This window comes from Chelonia mydas, chromosome 7 (assembly GCF_015237465.2).
Source record: "Chelonia mydas isolate rCheMyd1 chromosome 7, rCheMyd1.pri.v2, whole genome shotgun sequence".
In the NCBI taxonomy this organism is placed as follows: domain Eukaryota; kingdom Metazoa; phylum Chordata; order Testudines; family Cheloniidae; genus Chelonia; species Chelonia mydas.
Window position 1 is genome coordinate 94,103,191 of NC_057853.1, and position 19,242 is coordinate 94,122,432.

At 45.4% G+C, this 19,242-nt stretch overlaps 1 protein-coding gene across 3 annotated transcripts in view; it reads right to left on the bottom strand.

Annotated features, from left to right (window-relative positions):
- KNDC1 (kinase non-catalytic C-lobe domain containing 1) overlaps nt 1–19,242 on the bottom strand; it is a 124,380-nt gene that overhangs the window by 14,948 nt on the left and 90,190 nt on the right. For all 3 annotated transcript variants that reach the window (XM_037905471.2, XM_043551630.1, XM_043551631.1), the window contains exons 18-23: nt 5,367–5,460; nt 5,158–5,255; nt 4,642–4,853; nt 1,688–1,801; nt 817–964; nt 357–536 (exon numbers count right to left, since the gene is read on the bottom strand). In XM_037905471.2, coding sequence (XP_037761399.1) covers nt 357–536; nt 817–964; nt 1,688–1,801; nt 4,642–4,853; nt 5,158–5,255; nt 5,367–5,460 — 846 coding nt within the window. The remainder of the gene's footprint in view (nt 1–356; nt 537–816; nt 965–1,687; nt 1,802–4,641; nt 4,854–5,157; nt 5,256–5,366; nt 5,461–19,242) is intronic.

Sequence of the window (19,242 nt, forward strand, 5' to 3'; positions counted from 1 at the left end):
TAAGGATGAACATGGGGGTGCAGGGTGTTCCCACGAAGTACTGAGTGTCACAATAGGTTATTTACAATAGTAGCAAATTTCTTAAGGAAAAATATTTTTTCAGCAATTATGAGACACAAAATGGAACAGAAGTAAACATTTTACAGCCTCTAAAATTAGTATGACTATAGCAAATCATTACTGAATCAGAAAATCACTTCAGCACATGCTAAGCTTTAAGTCAATGGGGCTTAAGCACATATATAAGAACTCTGCTGAATTGGGACCTAAAGTGTTAAATTCAATATTCCTTTATTTTTGCAAGAGAAATATACAAGACAGCTCTCTATATAAAGTAAGCTAAAGAAACTACATGCCTTTTGGGAGACATCTTCAGAGAGCTTTTTGCACAATGAGTGTAAAGATTTTGTATCATCCTCTTCCTCCTCCTTCCACTCATCCCAGTTATAGCACTGGAAAACACTGCCACGTTTCCCGCCAGTAGCATTTTCAAGCACTGCCAGCAAACATTCACCAAAGCCGTTTAATGGAGCAATCTAAATGGAAAGTAGGTTTTAGTAGGCAATTTATGGATTTTTCATCAAAAGATTAATAATGAAGTAAAGAGCATTTATATTTATAAGAAAATTCACATATTTTATTACAGCCATACAACAAAAAAGTGTCAGTAGGCATAATTTTTTCACACTAATTTTACTCAGCAAGACCAGGGTCCTAATAATGGCATTTGCTTATATACCATAACCACATTTGATCTAACTGACATTTTACTTAAAGATTTCATCAAAATAACAACACGTTATAACAATAAGTTACCTTGGAAGAAATAAAGTCTTGTAGCATGCACAAAAGATCAGATCTTATTGCAAAGTCTACACTATAACAGTCTTCAATCCAAGCCTGCAGAATGTAGAAACTCCGGTTGTATATTTTGCTAAGCAGAGAGGTGGGATCCTCATTTGCACTAGTAATATGAGAAAGGTAGTGAGTGCACTGAAATTGTCATTTTAGTCTAATCTTAACAAGAGGTTGAGAGAGAAGTGCAAGTATTTGCTGCCAGGTGTATTACTTAAAACAAACAAAAAACCAAAGTCGCCCTTTCTCTGACATCTACACCTCTAGAGGAACAAAATTTTCATTTATAAAAATGTCCCAATACCCAGCTACTTACTGGGGTAAAACTCCTACTGAAGTCACAGTTCAGAGTGAAATAGGAAGACAGCATACTGTCCAGTACAGAACTTACTCTATTTTCACTGTGTTCCACTCTTATGCTTGGTCTACACCTAACACTTAAGTCGTCTTACCTACCTCACTCAAAGCTGTGAAAAATGTTGTGCCCTGTGCAATGTAGTTAGGTTGAACTAACCCCCACTGCAGACGCAACTTGGTTGATGGAAGATTTTTTCCATCGACTTAGCTACCATCTCTGGAAGTGGTGGATTTACTATAGTGATGGGAAAACCCCTTCTGTTGATGCAGAAACTGTGTACACTACAGTAGCATAGTTGCTGTGCCTCTGCAGTGCTTGTAGTGCAGACATTCCTTTACTCACAAGAAAATCTTTTTTTAAAAAAAGAAACAAAATTCAACTCAATTAGGTGCTTCTTTTTAGAAATACTTCTTTCACAGTGGGGAGAAAAGTCTCTAGTACTTTGACAGTTTTGGTCACAGAAAGTTACTGTACCTGGATAAAGTGCTGCTGATTCTATCAAGAAGAAACTTCAACAATTCTTCTTGTGTGCAGAAATAACGAAACGTGTAGAGGAACTGCTGTACATAACCTTCTAAAAATGCATTTCTGTGTGATACAAGAAAAAACTTCAGACAAACAATAATATAGTTATTCTTGTATTAAAGCAGAGCAACAAAAAGCAGAGCATGTTGAAAGTCTGAATTCCCATTCCACGGAAAATTCTGAAGTTAAAAAAAAAGTTCCATTTTGGAATAAAAAAAGAAAATTTGGAATTTCCCATGAAATGGGAATTCTAAACATTAAACTATATGACTTTTCAAAATTAGAAAAATTTCCGCATTCCTATTTAATTTTTTATATGCTATATTCTGTGGTTTTAGAATGATTAAAAACAGCTGCTATTCTAATTAGTACTGCTTGAGAGATCTTATTTTCTTGTTCAAAGTACTGATCTTTTTTGTCTGGTGCAGTCAGGATGATAGAGAGGCAGGCAGGGGAGCTGGCAAGAAACCAGACTGGTTTCCACTGGAATTCTGCATGGGGCTCGTCAACATTTTAATTTCCTGTGGAACATTTCACCACTATCAAAACAACAGTTTGATATGGAACTGTTCTTCTGGAAAGTGATCAAGTTACAACTGAAATATTCTTATTCTTCATATTTTTATTTGTTAAGAACCAGTAACTTCAATTCCTGAACTTCCAATTTCTTTATTAAAAACTTTAGTTCTTTTATCCTTAAAATATTACATGTGCCATGGTTAGAAACAAACACTAGAAACAATATGCTGGATAATGCTACTGAGATCAGCTAAAACTTTTACTCCTGGTAGAATTCTTCACTAAAAAAATTAAAAATTCTGTGCAAAATATTTTAAAATTCTGCATATTTTATTTGTCAATACAACACAATATAATCACTCCAGTTTCAATTATTTTGGTAATTTATTTCAAAATACCTGTCAACAAGTATGTCAATACAGACAACAGTAAAATAGATTCCTCCAGGAGTAGCGTTAAAGAAAGACCTATAACAACCTAGTTCCAGTTTGGGGGGTATTGGAGGGGGTTGTGAGAGAGGTTGTCTCCCAGAGCCCAGACACCTGCACTCCCATCCCTCCAGAGCTGAGCTGCACCCCCTGGCCCGGACACTCACACCCTCTTCCCCCCAAAGCCCAGCCACGGGGGCAGACCCTGGCCCAAACACCAACCCTCCACACCCCAGAGCCCAGCCACAAGGCCATCCCCAGCCCAGACACCAGCTCCCGCCACCCCAGTCCAGCCTTGGGCAGCCGCCAGCCCAGACACCAGCCCCCTCCTCCACACAGAGCCAATCCACAGGGCAGCTGCCAGCCCAGACACCAGCCCCCCACTCTCCACAGAGCCCAGCCCCGAGGCCACCCCTGGACCAACCCCCTGCCCCCCACACAGAGCCCAACCACAGGGCAGCCCTCATCCCCGACACCATCCCCCCAGAGCCCAGCCCAGACACCAGCCCCCGCTCCCCACAGAGCTCGACACGTGGCAGCCTCCAGCCAAGACACCAGCTCCCACACCCCACAGAGCCCAGCCACAAGGTAGCTCCCAGCCCAGACACCAGCACCTCCAGAGCCTTTACTCCCCACAACTTCTTTATTGTCCCACTGGGAGACATGGTATGGTGCAGCTCTGCCCTTCCTCATCCTTTGCCAGAGCTGGCTGGGTCTCCTATGCCCTTCCCTGGGAGAATGAGGATCAAAAAGCATGCAGCCTCCAGCCCAGCCAGTGACTGTGAGCTGGGCTCTGCGGAATCCAGCGGCCCTAGTGGAAGCCAGAAATTCTGCAGGAAAACAGGGAATTCTGAAAAAAGAAAAGGAGTACTTGTGGCACCTTAGATAATAACAAATTTATTTGAGCATAAGCTTTCGTGAGCTACAGCTCACTTCATCGGATGCATTCAGTGGAAAATTCTGAAAAATTCTGCATTCCGCAGTGGCGCAGAATTCCCCCAGGAGTAAACTCTGTGAGAGAAGCTGATGAAACGCACAAGTATATTGATATTCATACTGACTAATAAGTTCATCCAGTACTGGAGAGGAAGATGATGATAGTTCCTACCTCTTATGTAGCATTTTTCACCGATAAATAGCAAAAGCACTTCACAAAAGGAGATCTGCATTATTATCCTCATTTTACAGATGTGGAAAAGGAGTCCTAAACAAGTCATTGATAGAGCTGGGAATGAAACCCAGGTTTCTCAAGTCCCAATCCAGTGCCATATCCACTAGACTACGATGCCTCTGATAGTTTTCAGCGGCCAAGACATGAGTTTGCATACCATCATGACAGTCCATCTGTTCAAATATTACAGCAGCGAAAGTGGTACAGTTATCCTGCTGTAGCATAGATGCTTCTTACATCAGTGGAGGGGGTATTTCTGTCAATGTAATTAATCCACCTCTGAAGATGTAGCAGCTATTCAATCTAGCTGCATCTACAGTGGGGGTCAGGTCGACCTAACTACGGCATACAGGATGCAAATTTTTCACAGCCCTGAGTCATATAGCTTGGTTGATCTAATTTTTAGGTGCATACTAGGCCTCAGACCCAAATCTAGCGCCTAGTTCAAGAACCTGGGCAGAGTGCCAGGGAAGAGTGTGAGGGGAGGAACCATGTTGGCCCCATCTAATCACCCAAGGCTGGTTTAATATGGTGGGGAGGGGCTGGATCAGGTCTCAGGCCTACAATAAGTCCCATTATTATCTGGCTTCCTTTTTGCCATTTGGATGCTGATGACAGCAATTAAATACTATTTCTGCATACCGTTAACACAAGCAAAGGAGCAGTTATATAATGCTGACAAATATTATTTATGGAAGCTAGATTTGTATGAATTCTGTATTTTTAAACTGAATTGTTATGTTTTTTCTGCCCTGTAAATTAGGGACTTATAGAATACAGCATACCTGGAGTATAGATATGCCATTAACCCAAGTGGTGTCCCAGCTTGTAGAATCCTGGACCTGTTTTGATTATTATATTGCTGCTTCTTCGTATTACAGAAAATCAGCAATGACAACTCATCCAGAGGGCTGACGTCCAACATGTCAGTTCTTGTAATGTTAACTACTGCAGGAAGTGCACATGATTCCATTCCCCACTGCTCTGCATACATGATCTGTGTGAAGAAGAGTCAAAGCAATGCAAAAGGAAATCATTGAAAAATGATTAAAATGAAAAATTGGAGGAAATTAAGTCATTTCAACTTAAAGCCACAATCACATTTAAAGTCATTCTTTTTAATAAGACTAGTTAACAGTTACTTGAATTTCAGTCAATCATTCTTCAAAGTTCTTTATAAAATTATGACTTTTATTTTAAACTTTTTAAATTTCTTATACTGACTTGGGCATCCAGTTACACTATTATTGCTACCTGTATAACAAACAAATAAAAATCAAGTGAATTCAATGTTGACTTGCCTGTAGATACTTCTTCACCAATTCAAGAAATTGCACCTTGGATTTCATTTCTTGTAGCTGTCCCCTCAATTTGGGCAACATACTTTTAACCTCAGAACCTTAAGATGTAAAATACATTTAGCACAAAAGCACATTTTGATGCAGTTGTGATACTCTCATAAAATGACTTAAGGCAAATCCCTGTATTAGCATACCAGTTGTAATTTTACCTTTGTTTCTTCTCTCTTTCTGCAACAGCTTCTGGTAGAATTTTATAGTTTTCCTATAATTTTTTGTCTCAATCATTAGTATTTGTTCAAGTTCCTATCAAAAAAGGAAAACATTCTTATTTGAATGTTAAATTATACTACTAGGCAGTTCTGATAAGCAGTTTGATTATATTAAATAAAAAGGTTGGTTCACATAACACAAAAGCAAGAACATCCAACAGATAGGAACTGGAAATTCACCAAGAAAAACAGTAATGCATATCTTTGCTAGAAGAGAATGTTACACCAAGCCTCTTTTGTACTTTTGTACAAAGAGGGCTGATGTAAAATTAAAACTCAATATTCATAATCAACAAAGACCACTGCTTATCATGCTGACCAATACGGTCTCATTGTTTACTTGCACTCTCTGGTCTGTCTGTATCCATTTGTTGTCTCTCGCTGCATACTTAGATTGTAAGCTTTTTGGAGCAGGGACTGTTTTATTGTTTTAAACAGCACTCTGTTTTGTACAGGGGTCTTAGTCCCTGACTAGGGTTCTTGGGCCCTAAAGCAACACAAATAGTAAATAAAATAATATTAAGAAGAATAAAAAAAAATTAGATGGCTGCATTCAGCCTTAGAATATGTAGAAATAATGCTCATTAAAAATCAGTGGAAGATTGAATCCATTTATGGCAGGTGTAAGTTTTGTTCAAGTTGTTTAGAATATTTTTTAAAACAAAGACATCATTCCATCTATTAACCTGTATACATCATGTAAATTCTTTAAAATAGTGGACTTACGTAATACCACTGAAAAGTCCCCAGGTGTTTTTGATCTGACACTAAAGTTCAATTTGTGGTTCACTTAAAATCAATATATAAGATTTTACAGTGGTCAGATGCTGCACCCCAGTGGTATTTACAGAGAGGTGTGCAGGGTTTCTACTTCTGCACATTTTTTTGCCTAATGATTTGTGATGTTGCATTCTTCCTCGTGTACAAACAACAAACATGCTATCCTTTAAATTAATTTCTTACGCACTGGTATATTGTGAACACCCATAGTCTACCACAATTCCGTGAAGGTCAATGGAACAAGATATATAGCTCAACCTGAGCAAAACTATCCAAATGCTGTAATGCTAGATCAGGGGTGGGCAAACTACGGCCCGGGGGCTGCATCTGGCCCTTCAGATGTTTTAATCTGGCCCTCAAGCTCCTGCTGGGGAGCGGGGTCTGGGGCTTGCCCCGCTCCGTGCACGTTGCGGCTCCCGGAAGCAGCAGCATGTCCCCCTTGTAGCTTCTACATGGAGGGGCAGTCAGGGCACTCCCCACGCCACCCCCACAGCTCCCATTGGCCAGCAACCGTGACAAATGGGAGCCGCAGGGGCGGTGCCTGTGGACGGGGCGGTGCCTCTGCGTAGGAGCTGGAGGTGGGACATGCCGCTGCTTCCAGGAGCTGCTTGAGGTAAGCACCACCTGGAGCCTGCACCCCTGATCCCCTCCTGTGCCCCAACCCCCTGCCCCCGCCCTTATTCCTGTCCCACCCTCCAAACCTCTTGGTCCTAGCCTGGAGCACCCTCCTGCCCCCCAGAGCCTGCACCCCCAGCCGGAGCCCGCACCCCAACCACCTGCCCCAGCCCGGAGCCCTCTTCTGCACCCTGGACTCCTCAGTTCTAGCCCCACCGCAAAAAAGAGCCCGCACCCCCAGCCAGAGCCCTCACCCCCTCCTGCACCCCAATCCCCAATTTTGTGAGCATTCATGGCCCACCATACAATTTCCATACCCAGATGTGGCCCTCGGGCCAAAAGTTTGCCCACCCCCATGCTAGATATATTTATGATCTTCATTTCTATGGACAAGTGGTTAATTTCACTATGGCTTTTTTTCCTATACATTTTATGCAAAATGTTCCCAGTAATTAGGAACATGGGCCAGACCTTTAAAGCCAGAGTAATTGGCTACACAGTGATTCCTTCCTGAGCAGGGTAGCTGTCTCTAAGACACTCACCACTCCAACTTCCACCCTGCCCCATGTAATGAGCATGTCAGAGAGAAGGGAACATAACTCAATCACTGCTGTGCTCCAGCTATTCCCTTGCTGGTATAATGGCTCTTTTTGGATGATTACCAGCTGTCATAAAGCATCTGTAAGGCTCCTCCAAGTTAAGCCAAATGGTAGCAGGATTGGGCAAAGTGCAAAAGTGGCACCACCCACAGGCTCTGCACCACACCTCAGCTTTGCCAACCAAGAAGTGGGACCCATGTATTTGCATGCTTTTTGTTTTAAATTTGTAAACTGCTCAGATAACACCCAATCCAATCCCAGTTAAGTAAATGGAAAGACACTCACTGACTTCACCATAATATAGGCCTGGATCCAAACCCTTCTGAAGTCAGTGGAAATCTTTCCTTGGGATTCACTGGGCTTTGGATCAGGCCCAAATTACAGCAACGGTATTAAGAGTCCTAGACTGATAAAGACCGAACAGAGACATTAAAGGGGGCTCCTGGAAAAACACCACATTCACCTATTATACCAGTAGGACTATCTCAGATTACTAATAAAACATGATAGCTTTGAATTCTCCTAAGAAGTGATGTGAAAGAGCACAATTGAAAGAAGCACTTTTTTCAGAGAGAGAGAGAGAGAGAGAGAGAGAGAGAGTGTTTACTTTTAAAAAGGTGAATAGGAAATACTGTAACTTGTTAAACCTAAAATAATTAAGACACTGGGTTTTTCTTTGAGACACTGCCTTACATTTCCAAAATGGTATAATTAGAGGAAATGCTATGATAAGTACATAAATTAATTTAAATACTGAATAGAAACAACATATAGGTAAGATACAGCATTTCTAAGAATACAATAACTTGTATTCTTCTTGGGTGAAAAAAAAATCAAAACTATAGTTTAATTCAACAAAAGTGCCGGATAGACAAAATAATATGGTCCTTACTTTAATCTTACTAGTCCTTCTTGAAGCAAGAGACCCCTTCAAGCTATTATTTTTCATATTTCTGATAATGACACTAAGTTGCAAGTGCATTAATCCTGCTGTTCTTGAGACGATGCATTTGAATTTAAGCACATAATTCAGAAGCCATTCAAAATCAGAAGCAAAAAGGTTTTGAAGCCAAGATGTGCCCCAGAGGACTGCATTATTAACCACTTGACCTCCCCTAATAGGGCATTATATGCTTCAGGAAGAGAATGTTAGTTTGACTTAGAGGGATCAAACTACTGAAACTGTACTTACATTGTCAGGGCATAGCTACAAGGATATCCAAAATTCTTCATGCTACCAGGGGGTAATGAAACACTAGCAAGCACTTTAGAATAAGATGATGAAGAACACGATACATTTTCCATACTGTCTAGAACAGTTTTGTAAATGGAAAAAAAAGGTGGTATTTAATTTTTATACATCCAAGTATAAAAACGTTCATGTTTCTTCAAAAAAAAAAAAAAAAAAAAGGACTCTTTTGCAATCCTATCTTTCATTGTGTGCAATGATCCTTTTCTAGTATTTGAGAAGAACTTCAAAACAGTAAGAGGAAAAGTAGTCGAATCAGGGGCTTTATTAGCCATTATTTAAAATACATACAGGTTAACTGAAATCCCTGAAGAGTTATATAGATTTTGTTGGGCTTTGCACTCTGCAAATTAAAAAAAATATTATCTGCTATTAAGGCCAGGTCTACACTGTAAACTTGCATTGGTATAACTACGTCACTCAGGGGTCTGAAAAATCCACATCCCTGAGTGATCAAGTTATACCGACGTACCCCCAGCGTAGACAGAGCTTTGTTGATGGAAGGGCTTTTCCCATAGACATAGCTACTGCCTCTCACAGAGGTGGATTAAGTAAGGTGACAGGAGAAGCTCTTCAGATTCTTAACATTTACTTTTTATTATGTTAGAATATGATGAGTGCAGCCTTTCTTATTTACAATTATTTTTTTACATGCTATTTGTGTGAAAGATGCTTAACGTGGCTATATTCTATTGACCATTACTTGGATCGTGAAGGGAATCTAATTTCGTGGTGTATGCATACATTCAAATACCTGCTCCTCAAGGTGAAGTCTGACCTCCAACCTTACCCACCATAAAAATGAAGGCAAATGGGGCAACAGTACCTAAGAAAAAGAGAGGTATCATCCCGAGATGAGTTACAGACCAAGAGGGAAGACTGAATGGGTGGCCTGGCCCATTAAGGTGACTGTTTGAAAAAGAAGTGGTCTGTCAAGAATGCTTATGGGAAAGTCTTATAGAATTTTATAAGGATTAAACCAACAGAGTTCAATAGAGTCCAAACACACCTATAGAAAAGTGACCATTTCCTATTAAATACCACAGGATTTTTCCATAAGATATTCATATATCACAGTTATGGGCCATATAAGAAATTAAAAATGTGGCATGACACTTCAAAAATATGTTATATATGCTGTGGTTAGAGAGTACTCTTCCCCAAAGCAGCATGGTACAGCTAAACAAGCCACAGAATAAGAAAAGTACAAGAATATTAAAGTTAGAGCACATTTTTACATTTAATGATCAAAACGGGAACAGTACAAGTGCAATTAGTAGACTAGAGAAAAGTAATTCATCGCAGAAAGAAAAACAGTAATTACTATCAGATACATAAAATTAAAACTTCCAAACCAAAGAGAATCACAAAAGGAGATCTGCCGAGACATTCATTAGGAAATAAGGATGTTAAAGCATGAAGTGTGCCACAGTTTTTCAAAGTGGCAGCTTTTGCACTTGGGTCCAAAGCTAATCATTGGTGACCCAGTTATATGAAGTAGAAAACATTTTAAATGGGACAAGTTCACTGAAAGCATTAGACAGAACTCCCATGAGCAGAGCAAGCAGGATCAGCAAACACATCATTCACAGCTAATATATCAAACAAGTGATTGGTAAATAGATTCACTTTTAATGGGAAAGATTTACTAGAAGTTGAGTTTGAGCAAAAAATCTTACCACTAAGGGCATATTTTTGACAGGTGTACAAAGGTTTAGCTCATTAGCATTAATAGGAGTCACACAACTAAATCACTGTGCACTTAGCTGAAGATTTATAACTACATATTCATCAGATTCAGAGTGATGGACAAATGGGAAAATAAGTCTCTAGCTAATTTATGAATTTGAAAATTACCTGATTAAATAAAAAAATGCAAGTGCCTAAGTGAAAGAAAGTTGATGACCAATACACAATCACTGTCAGAAAAAGAAAAATTCACTTTTGATCTTTGGAAACTATTGGATAATTTAAGAAGACTTCTGATCTTGAACACATACAAGGATAAATAGCCATCAGTTCAAATGAAGCAGATGAACAACAGATAATGACACTGCCACTATTTTAGCTGACACTAACATTTTATCCAGTCGGGTCTAGTATATAAGTAAAAATTGAGATAAAGAACCTGTTCAGTTCTTGCATGGAGAAACCACGTTTACACCTATTTTTCATCAGGACCTTTTTAGAACAGCTATACTGGGACAGACTAATGGTCCAACTAGCCCAATATCCTGTCTTCCAACAGTGGCCAGTGCCAGAAGCTTCAAAGGAAATGAACAGAACAGGGCACTTACCAAGTGACCCAGCCCCTGTTCTCCAGTCCCAGCCCCTGGCAGTCAGAGGCTAGGGATACCCAGATCATGGGGGTTGCATCCTGACCATCTTGGCTAATAGCCATTGATGGACCTGTCCTCCATGAACTTATCTAATTCTTTTTTGAATCCGGTTATACTTTTGGCCTTCAAAAGATCCCCAGGCAATGAGTTCCACAGGTTGACTTCCTTATGTTTATTTTAAACCTGCTGCCTATTAATTACATTGGGTAACCCTTGATTCTTGTGGTATTTGAAGGGGTAAATAACACTTCCTTATTCATTTTATCCACATCATTCATGATTTTATAGACCTCTATCATATTCCCTTTTAGCAGTCTCTTTTCCAAGATGAACAGTCTCAATCCTTTTAATCTCTTCTCATATGGAAGCTGTTTCAGACCCCTAAAACATTTTTGTTGTCCTTCTCTGTACCTTTTCTAATTTTAATGAATCTTTTTTGAGAGGGGGCAACCAAAACTGCATTCACTATTCAAGGGGTGGGCATACCACAGATTTATAAAGTGGTATTATGATATTTTGTCTAATCTAGCCTTTTCCTAATGGTTCATAATATTAACTTTTTTGACCGCTGTTGCGCCTTCAGCAGATGTTTTCAGAGAATTATCCATGATGATTCCAAGATCTCTTTCTTGAGCAGTAACAGCTAATTCATACCCCATTATTTTGTAAGTATAGCTGGGAAAAGAGAGTTACCTTTTCCGTAACTGGTGTTCTTCGAGATGTGTTGCTCATGTCTATTCCACAATAGGTGTGCGTGCTCGCCATGTGCACTGGTGACGAAAGTTTTTTCCCTAGCAGTACCCGTAGGGGGGGAGTGCCCCCCGCGACCACTGGAGTGGCGCCTGCCTGGCACGGTATAAGGGGAGCTGCGCGCTCCCCCCACCCTCAGTTCCTTCTTGCCAGACAACTCTGACAGAGGGGAAGGAGGGCGGGATGTGGAATAGAAATGAGCAACACATCTCGAAGAACACCAGTTATGGAAAAGGTAACTGTCTTTTCTTCTTTGAGTGATTGCTCATGTGTATTCCACAATAGGTGATTCTAAGCTATATCTGTTGGAGGTGGGTAGGAGTTCACAAGTTCCCAGGACGGAGGACAGCCCTACTGAACCCGGCTTCATCCCTGGTTTGGGGGACGATCACATAGTGCGAGGTGAATGTGTGAACCAAAGACCACGTGGCGGCCTTACAATTGCCCTGGATGGGGACGTGGGCCACGAAAGCAGCCGAAGAGGCCTGCATCTGAGTCGAGTGTGCCCTCGCAATGGGTGGCGGGGGGACACCTGCCAGCTCATAGCAGGACCGGATGCACGAAGTGACCCAATTGGAAAGCCGCTGAGTGGAGATCGGCTGGCCCCTTGCGCGCTCAGCCGAGGTGACGAACAGTTGCGAGGATTTTCTGAACGGCTTGATCTGCTCGAGGTAAAAAGCCAGAGCCTGCTGCACATTGAGCATGTGGAGACGGCGCTCCTCACTAGATGCATGAGGCTTGGGGCAGAGGACAGGTAGAAAAATGTCCTGACCCATGTGGTAGGCGGAGACCACCTTTGGGAGGAACGCGGGGTGTGGGCGGAGCTGGACCTTGTTCTTATGAAAGACCATGTACGGTGGCTCAGAGCTCAGGGCCCTGAGCTCCGAGACTTGTCTGGCTGACATGATTGCAACCAGGAAGGCCACCTTCCACGAGAGGAGAAACCAGGAGCACATGGCCAGTGGTTCAAATGGGGGCCCTGTGAGACGAGCCAACACCAGGTTTAGGTCCCGCTGAGGGGGTCTAGAATACAGAAAAAGATGGTCCAAACCCTTAAGGAACTGGCCAGTCATAGCATGGGAAAATACCGTGTGCCCTTGCACCGGTGGATGGAAGGCCAATATGGCTACCAGGTGTGTCTTGACTGACAAGGGTGCCAGGCCCTGGGCCCTCAGGTGGAGGAGATCATCAAGGATAAGCTGGATTGGGGCAGCCACCGGGGAAACACCCTGGTCCACCACCCACCTAGAGAACTGGAACCACTTCACCAAATAAGCGCGGTGAGTGGAGGACTGTCTACTTTCAAGGAGGACGCGCTGAACCCGTTCTGAGCACATCCTTTCCTCTCCGCCTAACCACTGAGCAGCCACACTGTGAGGTGAAGCGCCGCTAGGTTGGGATGGAAGAGGCAGCCCTGCTCCTGAGAGAGCAGGTCCGGGCGGAGCGGCAACGGCCACGGGGGAGCTACCGCCAGGCCCATGAGGGTCCTGTACCAATGCTGCCTGGGCCACGCCGGGGCAATCAGGAGGACCCGGGCCCTGCCTGTCTTTATCTTCTCCAGGACCCTGCTGATTAGAGGGAATGGGGGAAAGGTGTAGAGAAGCTGGCCTGACCAGGACAGGAGAAAGGCACTGGAGATAGCGCCCCACCCCAGGCCTCCCTGGAGCAGAACCAGGGGCATCACCAGTTCCGCCGAGTCACGAATAGGTCCACCTGGGGCGTTCCCCACCTTCGGAAGAGCCGCTGGGCCACTTCTGGGTGGAGGGACCACTCGTGTTGTGAGGAAAAGTCCCTGCTCAAGCGATCCGCCCTCTCATTCCGGGCACCCAGTAGGTGGAAGGGTTTCAGGTGGATGTCGTGGGCTATACAGAAGTCCCACAGCCTGAGGGCTTCGTGGCAGAGGGAAGAGGATGGGGCCCCACCTTGTCTGTTGATATAGAACATTGAGGCCATGTTGTCCATGAGGACCCTGACTACCTTGCCCTCCAGGTGCGAGCGGAAGGCCAGGCACGCCAGCCACACCGCCCTGAGCTCCTTGACATTTATATGTAGGGTCAGATCTTGAGCTGACCACAGGCCTTGAGTCTGAAAGTTCCCCACATGGTCCCCCCAACCTAGGTCCAAAGCATCGGACATCAGCTCCAACGTCCCTGTCCCTGAATGGGACCCCTTGGAGCATGTTGTTTGGGGCGGACCACCACCATAGGGAGGTGATCACAGAGTCCGGCACAGCGAGGACCTTGTTCATCCTGTCCGTGGCCTGGGAGAACTTTGAGGCCAACCAGAGCTGGAGGGACCTCATCCTGAGTCTGGCGTGACAGACCACATACATGTACGCTAACATGTGACCAAAGAGTTGCAGGCAAACCCTGGCTGTTGTCACTGGGAACCTTGTGACCGAGTTGATGAGACCTTTCAGGGTCTCAAATCTGTCTGGCGGGAGAGAGGCCCTGGCTGACACTGCGTCCAGGAGCACCCCAATAAACTCTACGTGTGGGACCGGGACTAACGTGGACTTGGTGTTGTTTACCAGCAGGCCCAAGGCGGTGCACGTGGACAGGAGGAGCGCCACGTGATCCCTCACCTGCGACCGGGAGGTGCCCTTGACAAGCCAATTGTCCAGATAGGGTAATATCTGGACCCCCTGCTGTCTGAGGTAGGCTGCTACCACCGACATGCATTTTGCAAACACCCTGTGAGCAGTGGACAGACCAAACGGGAGGACTGTGAATTGGTAGTGACTCTGTCCCACCACGAAAATGGAGGAAGCGCCTGTGCCTCTCGAATATGTGGATGTGGAAGTATGTGTCCTGTAGATCGAGGGCAGTATACCAGTCCCCGGGATCCAGGGAGGGAATGACGGAGGCCAGGGAGACCATGCAGAACTTGAGTTTCACCATGTACTGGTTCAGACCTCGCAGGTCCAGGATGGGCCTGAGCCCCACTTTAGCCTTTGGGATAAGGAAATAATGGGAGTAATACCCCTTGCCAATGAACTCCTTGGGCACTGCCTCTATCGTTCCTAGTCCTAGGAGCCACCCCACCTCCTGCTTGAGCAGAGCTTCGTGGGAGGGGTTGTGTGGGAGACTTTCATTTCATGCAGCCTTGTATCTGTTTCCTCTGCAAACAGAGCCTTCCCATTGAACGTGAGATCCTGCATGGAAGACTGCACCTTGCTGGACAGCCCAGAGAGCAGGAGCCATGATGCCCATCTCATGGACACCACAGAAGCCATTGATCGTGTGGCCGTGTCTGCAGCATCCGAGGCTGCCTGCAGGAACACCCTAGTGGCTGCTGCTCCTTCCTCAACTAGCGCCCTGAACTCCTTCCTATAGCGCTCCTGGAGGGAGTCCTCAAACTTGGGCAGGGAGCCCCACAGATTGAATTCGTACCGGCCCACAGAGCCTGATGGTTTGCCACTCGTAACTGGAAACTCGAAGACTAATAAATTTTCCTTCTGAAAGAGTCCAGTCTCCGAGAGTCTTTGTTCTTTGGGGTCGGGGCTGGCTGACCCTGCCATTCCCTGTGATTGACCGACTCAACCAGCAGGGAGTTGGGCGCCGGGTGGTATACAGGTACTCATGCCCTTTATTGGGTACAAACTACTTGCGTTCTGCCTTTTTAGAGATGGGGACCAACGAGGCCGGTTTTTGCCACAGGGTATTTGAAATCTTAGCCACCACTTCATACAGAGGCAAGGCCACCCTACCAGGTGCTAATGGGGACAACACGTTAAACAGGGAGTCTGAGGGCTCCTCCATCTCCTCTGCTTGGAGGTGGAGGCTTGCTGCCACCCTCTTTAAGAGTTCTTGGTGGGCCCTAAGTCCTCCTGCGGGGCGGAGGGGGGGGGGGCCACAATCGCCTCCTCCGGGCTGGGCGAGGAGGCCAGTGCAGTGCTCTGGGTGTTGGCCAGCACTGGAGGGTCCATCACTTGGTTGGACTCAGGGCACGGTGCCGAGGACGTACATCCCACTGACTCCTTTCTCAGGGGTCTGGAATGGGAGGCAGACGGTGCTTCCGAAGCTCTGGCCACTGAGTGAGCTCCCACCGGGGGCTGCGCCTGAGGCCACGGTGCCCACTGGTAACATTGGGCCAGCCACGATGCTCTGTGCCACTGCTCCTGCTGTGGCACCGGCGGGGCCGGCTGTTCGGGTTGACTGGCCTGGCCCAGCGAAGGATGGCTACGAATGGAGATTGTGCTGGTGTAAGATCTGCTGCTGTCTCTGGACCGGGAGGAGCGGTGGTGCCAGGATCTATGATGGCCAAGGGATGGCAATCTCAACATGGAGGACCGGTACTGATGGTAACAGCTGCTCTGCGAACAGCCTCGATGGGCGGACCCACGACAGTGAGACGGCGGCGATCGATGACCATGCCGTGACTGACTGCGGTACCCTCTCCGAGATGAGGACCGTTGGTGACGCCTGCCGTGGTCCCGTCGATATTCGCTCCTTGAGGACGAGCGGTGCCGAGAGTCCCGGCCGCCAGAACCCAGCCAGCCCGTCTGGTTGGCGTTGAGGGCGATCCACGTGGACTCTGCCCCGAGCAGTCGCTGGGCGGTAAATGGCATTGGGAACATTCCCTTGACCAAGATCGGTACTGGGCTGAGGCAACTGCGGAGATCCCAATGGCGGCTTGCCTCTGGAGTGTGGGGCCGACATTGGCAGTGCTCTGGGCACTGGCAGGGACATAACATCCTGGGCCTCCTGGAGGGCTTCAGGCGTGGATGGCATCTGGACATCCAGAGAGGCCTGTTCTGAAGGGGCTGGGCTACTCTGCTCAATGTGAGTCAGAGACCTGGGACCCAGTGGGGATCGAGGACTGCCCGACATGGGCCTAGCCTCTGTCCCAGACTTCCCATGGTGCCGCTGCAAAGAGGGAGTCTTCCTGGCCCTCATGGACGGGGAGAGGTGCCGACTGGTCGCTGGCATCGGAGGGTCGCTGTGTACTGACCCCGCAGTGCCGGGTACCTGTTCAGAGCAGCATGCCAGAGTCGGAGTCAGCGCCGACTCCATCAGGATGGCCCGGAGCCTAATGTCCCTTTCTCTTTCGGTCCGAGGCTTAAACGACTTGCAAATCTTGTACCTTTTGCTGATATGGGTTTCTCCCAAACAGCGCAAACAGTCTGCGTGCGGGTCACTTCTTGGCATAGAACGCCTACAAGAGCCACACGACTTAAACCCTGGGGCAAGGGGCATGCCCTGGCCCAGGTTCACTGACTAAGTAAACTACAGGTACTAACACTGAATGAATGAACAGTTCTGGGGACGAGCTACAGCAAAGCTGGGGCAGAGCAGTTCCGACGCAACTTCACTGGTGGCAAGAAGGAAATGAGGGTGGGGGGGAGCGCGCATCTCCCCTTATACTGCGCCAGGCAGGGGGTGTTCCCCGACTATGGTTACTGCTAGGGGAAAAACTTCCGGCACTGGTACACATGGAGAGCACACACACCTATTGTGGAATACACATGAGCAATCACTCGAAGACGACTAGGTTTTCTAATGTGCATTACTTTCAATTTATCAACACTGAATGCCATTTTGTTGCCCGTTCATGCTGTTTTGTGAGATCCCGTTGTAGCACTTCAGTCAGCTTTGGACTTAGCTATCTTGAGTAATTCTGTACCATCAATTAATTTTACTACCTCATTCTTCATAACCTTTCCCAGATAATTTCTGAATATGTTGAATAGCACAGGCCCAACTACAAAAACTTGGGGGACCCCGCTATTTGCTTCTCTCCATTGTGAAAACTGGCCATTTATTCCTATCCTTTGCTTCCTTTAACCAGTTACTGATCCATGAGATAACCTTCCCTCATATACCATGATTCCGTACTTTGCTCAAGATCCACTGGTGTGGGACCCTGTCAAAGGTTTTTTGAAAGTTCAAGTACACTATATCAACTGGATATAGTTATCCACATACTTGTTGACTCCCCCAAAGAATTCTAATAGATTGGCCAGGCGTGATTTCCCTTCAGAAAAGCAGTGTTGACTCTTCCCCATCATATCGTGTTCATTTATGTGTCTGATAATTCTGTTTGTTACTATAGTTTCAAGCAATGTGGTTAGGTTTATCAGCCTGTAACTGCCAGGATCACCTCTGCAGCCTTTAAAAAAAATGGCATTACACTAGAGGCTGATAAAGTGATAGGTAACCAACAGTTAGTAGTTCTGCAATTTTATATTTGAGTTCCTTCAAAACTCTTGGGTGAATACCATTTGGTCCTGGTGACTTATTACTGTTTAATCTATCAATTTGTTCAAAAATCTCTTCTATTGGCACCTCACTCTGGGACAGTTATTCAGATTTGTCTCCTGAAAAGAATGGCTCAGGTGGAGGAATCTTCCACATATCTTCTGCAGAGAAGACCGATGCACAGACTTCCTTTGCAGTGGCCCTGTCCTCCTTGAGTGCTCTTTAGCGTCTTGACATCCAGTGGCCCGACTGTTTGGCAGCAACTCGTTTGTGTGTAAAACTTTTGCTATTAGTTTGAGTCTTTTGCTAGTTCCTCTTCAGATTTTTTTTTGGCCTGCCTACGTATACTTTTACACTTGACTTGCCCATGTTTATGCTCCTTTCTATTTTCCTCATAAGGATTTGACTTCCAGTTTTCAAAGAATGTCTTTTTCCCCTCCGTAACTCTTCTGCCGGGTGGAGTCAGCAGCAACAAGGACCAGATTCAATATCTAGGGGTTCCTCTGAACAGTACAAAACAGAGTCGGCTCAAGCCCGTACCCAGTAATCTGGGAAAATTTAAACCACCACTGCATGGCACCTCTAAGAGGCAATACTTCCCCACTCGCAAGCAATGAGTCTCTGTATAACAAAAGAAAACTTAATAAAAAGGAAAAAGGAACATGGCATTTTTTTGGGAAAACACCACCACCATGATTCAAAAGCATGTTACTATAAGCAAACACCCACCCCAGAGTATGCTGGGCAATGTCCTTTGCCTCACTTTCTCACTTTGCAGTATGAAAGTCCAATAAATATTCCTTCAACCTGCCATTGCATTTTCCCTCCACTGCACCCCACTCACAGTTGCTGGACTTGGTCAGCGAAGGTCCAGAGGTGAGTTCACCACCCTGCGGGGGGGGGGGGGAGGGGAGGAGAAGCAGGGGTTGGAGGGAAGTGAGTCACTGAGCTCTGCTATCGCCTCTGCATCTGACTCACGGTCGCCACTGTTCACTTTGGTGCCACTGCGCCTGGTGCCATTCACTCTGGTGCTGCTATGCCTCCATTCACTCAGATGTCACATTCTGAGGTTCCACCACTCAAACCAGCTCTCAGTGATATCAGCTGGTAGTGGGCAGTCTCTTTCACTGCAGCACCGTCCCACATACAGCAGCTAGACCTGGTTATCAGTGATTTCAGCTCTAGTGATTACTTAGCAGAACAAAGACTCTCAATTGAGTCTAGTCAGCTCTATCTTTAAACAGTGGAGAAGGAGAGAGTCAAATGGCTTCTAGGATGTTGGCT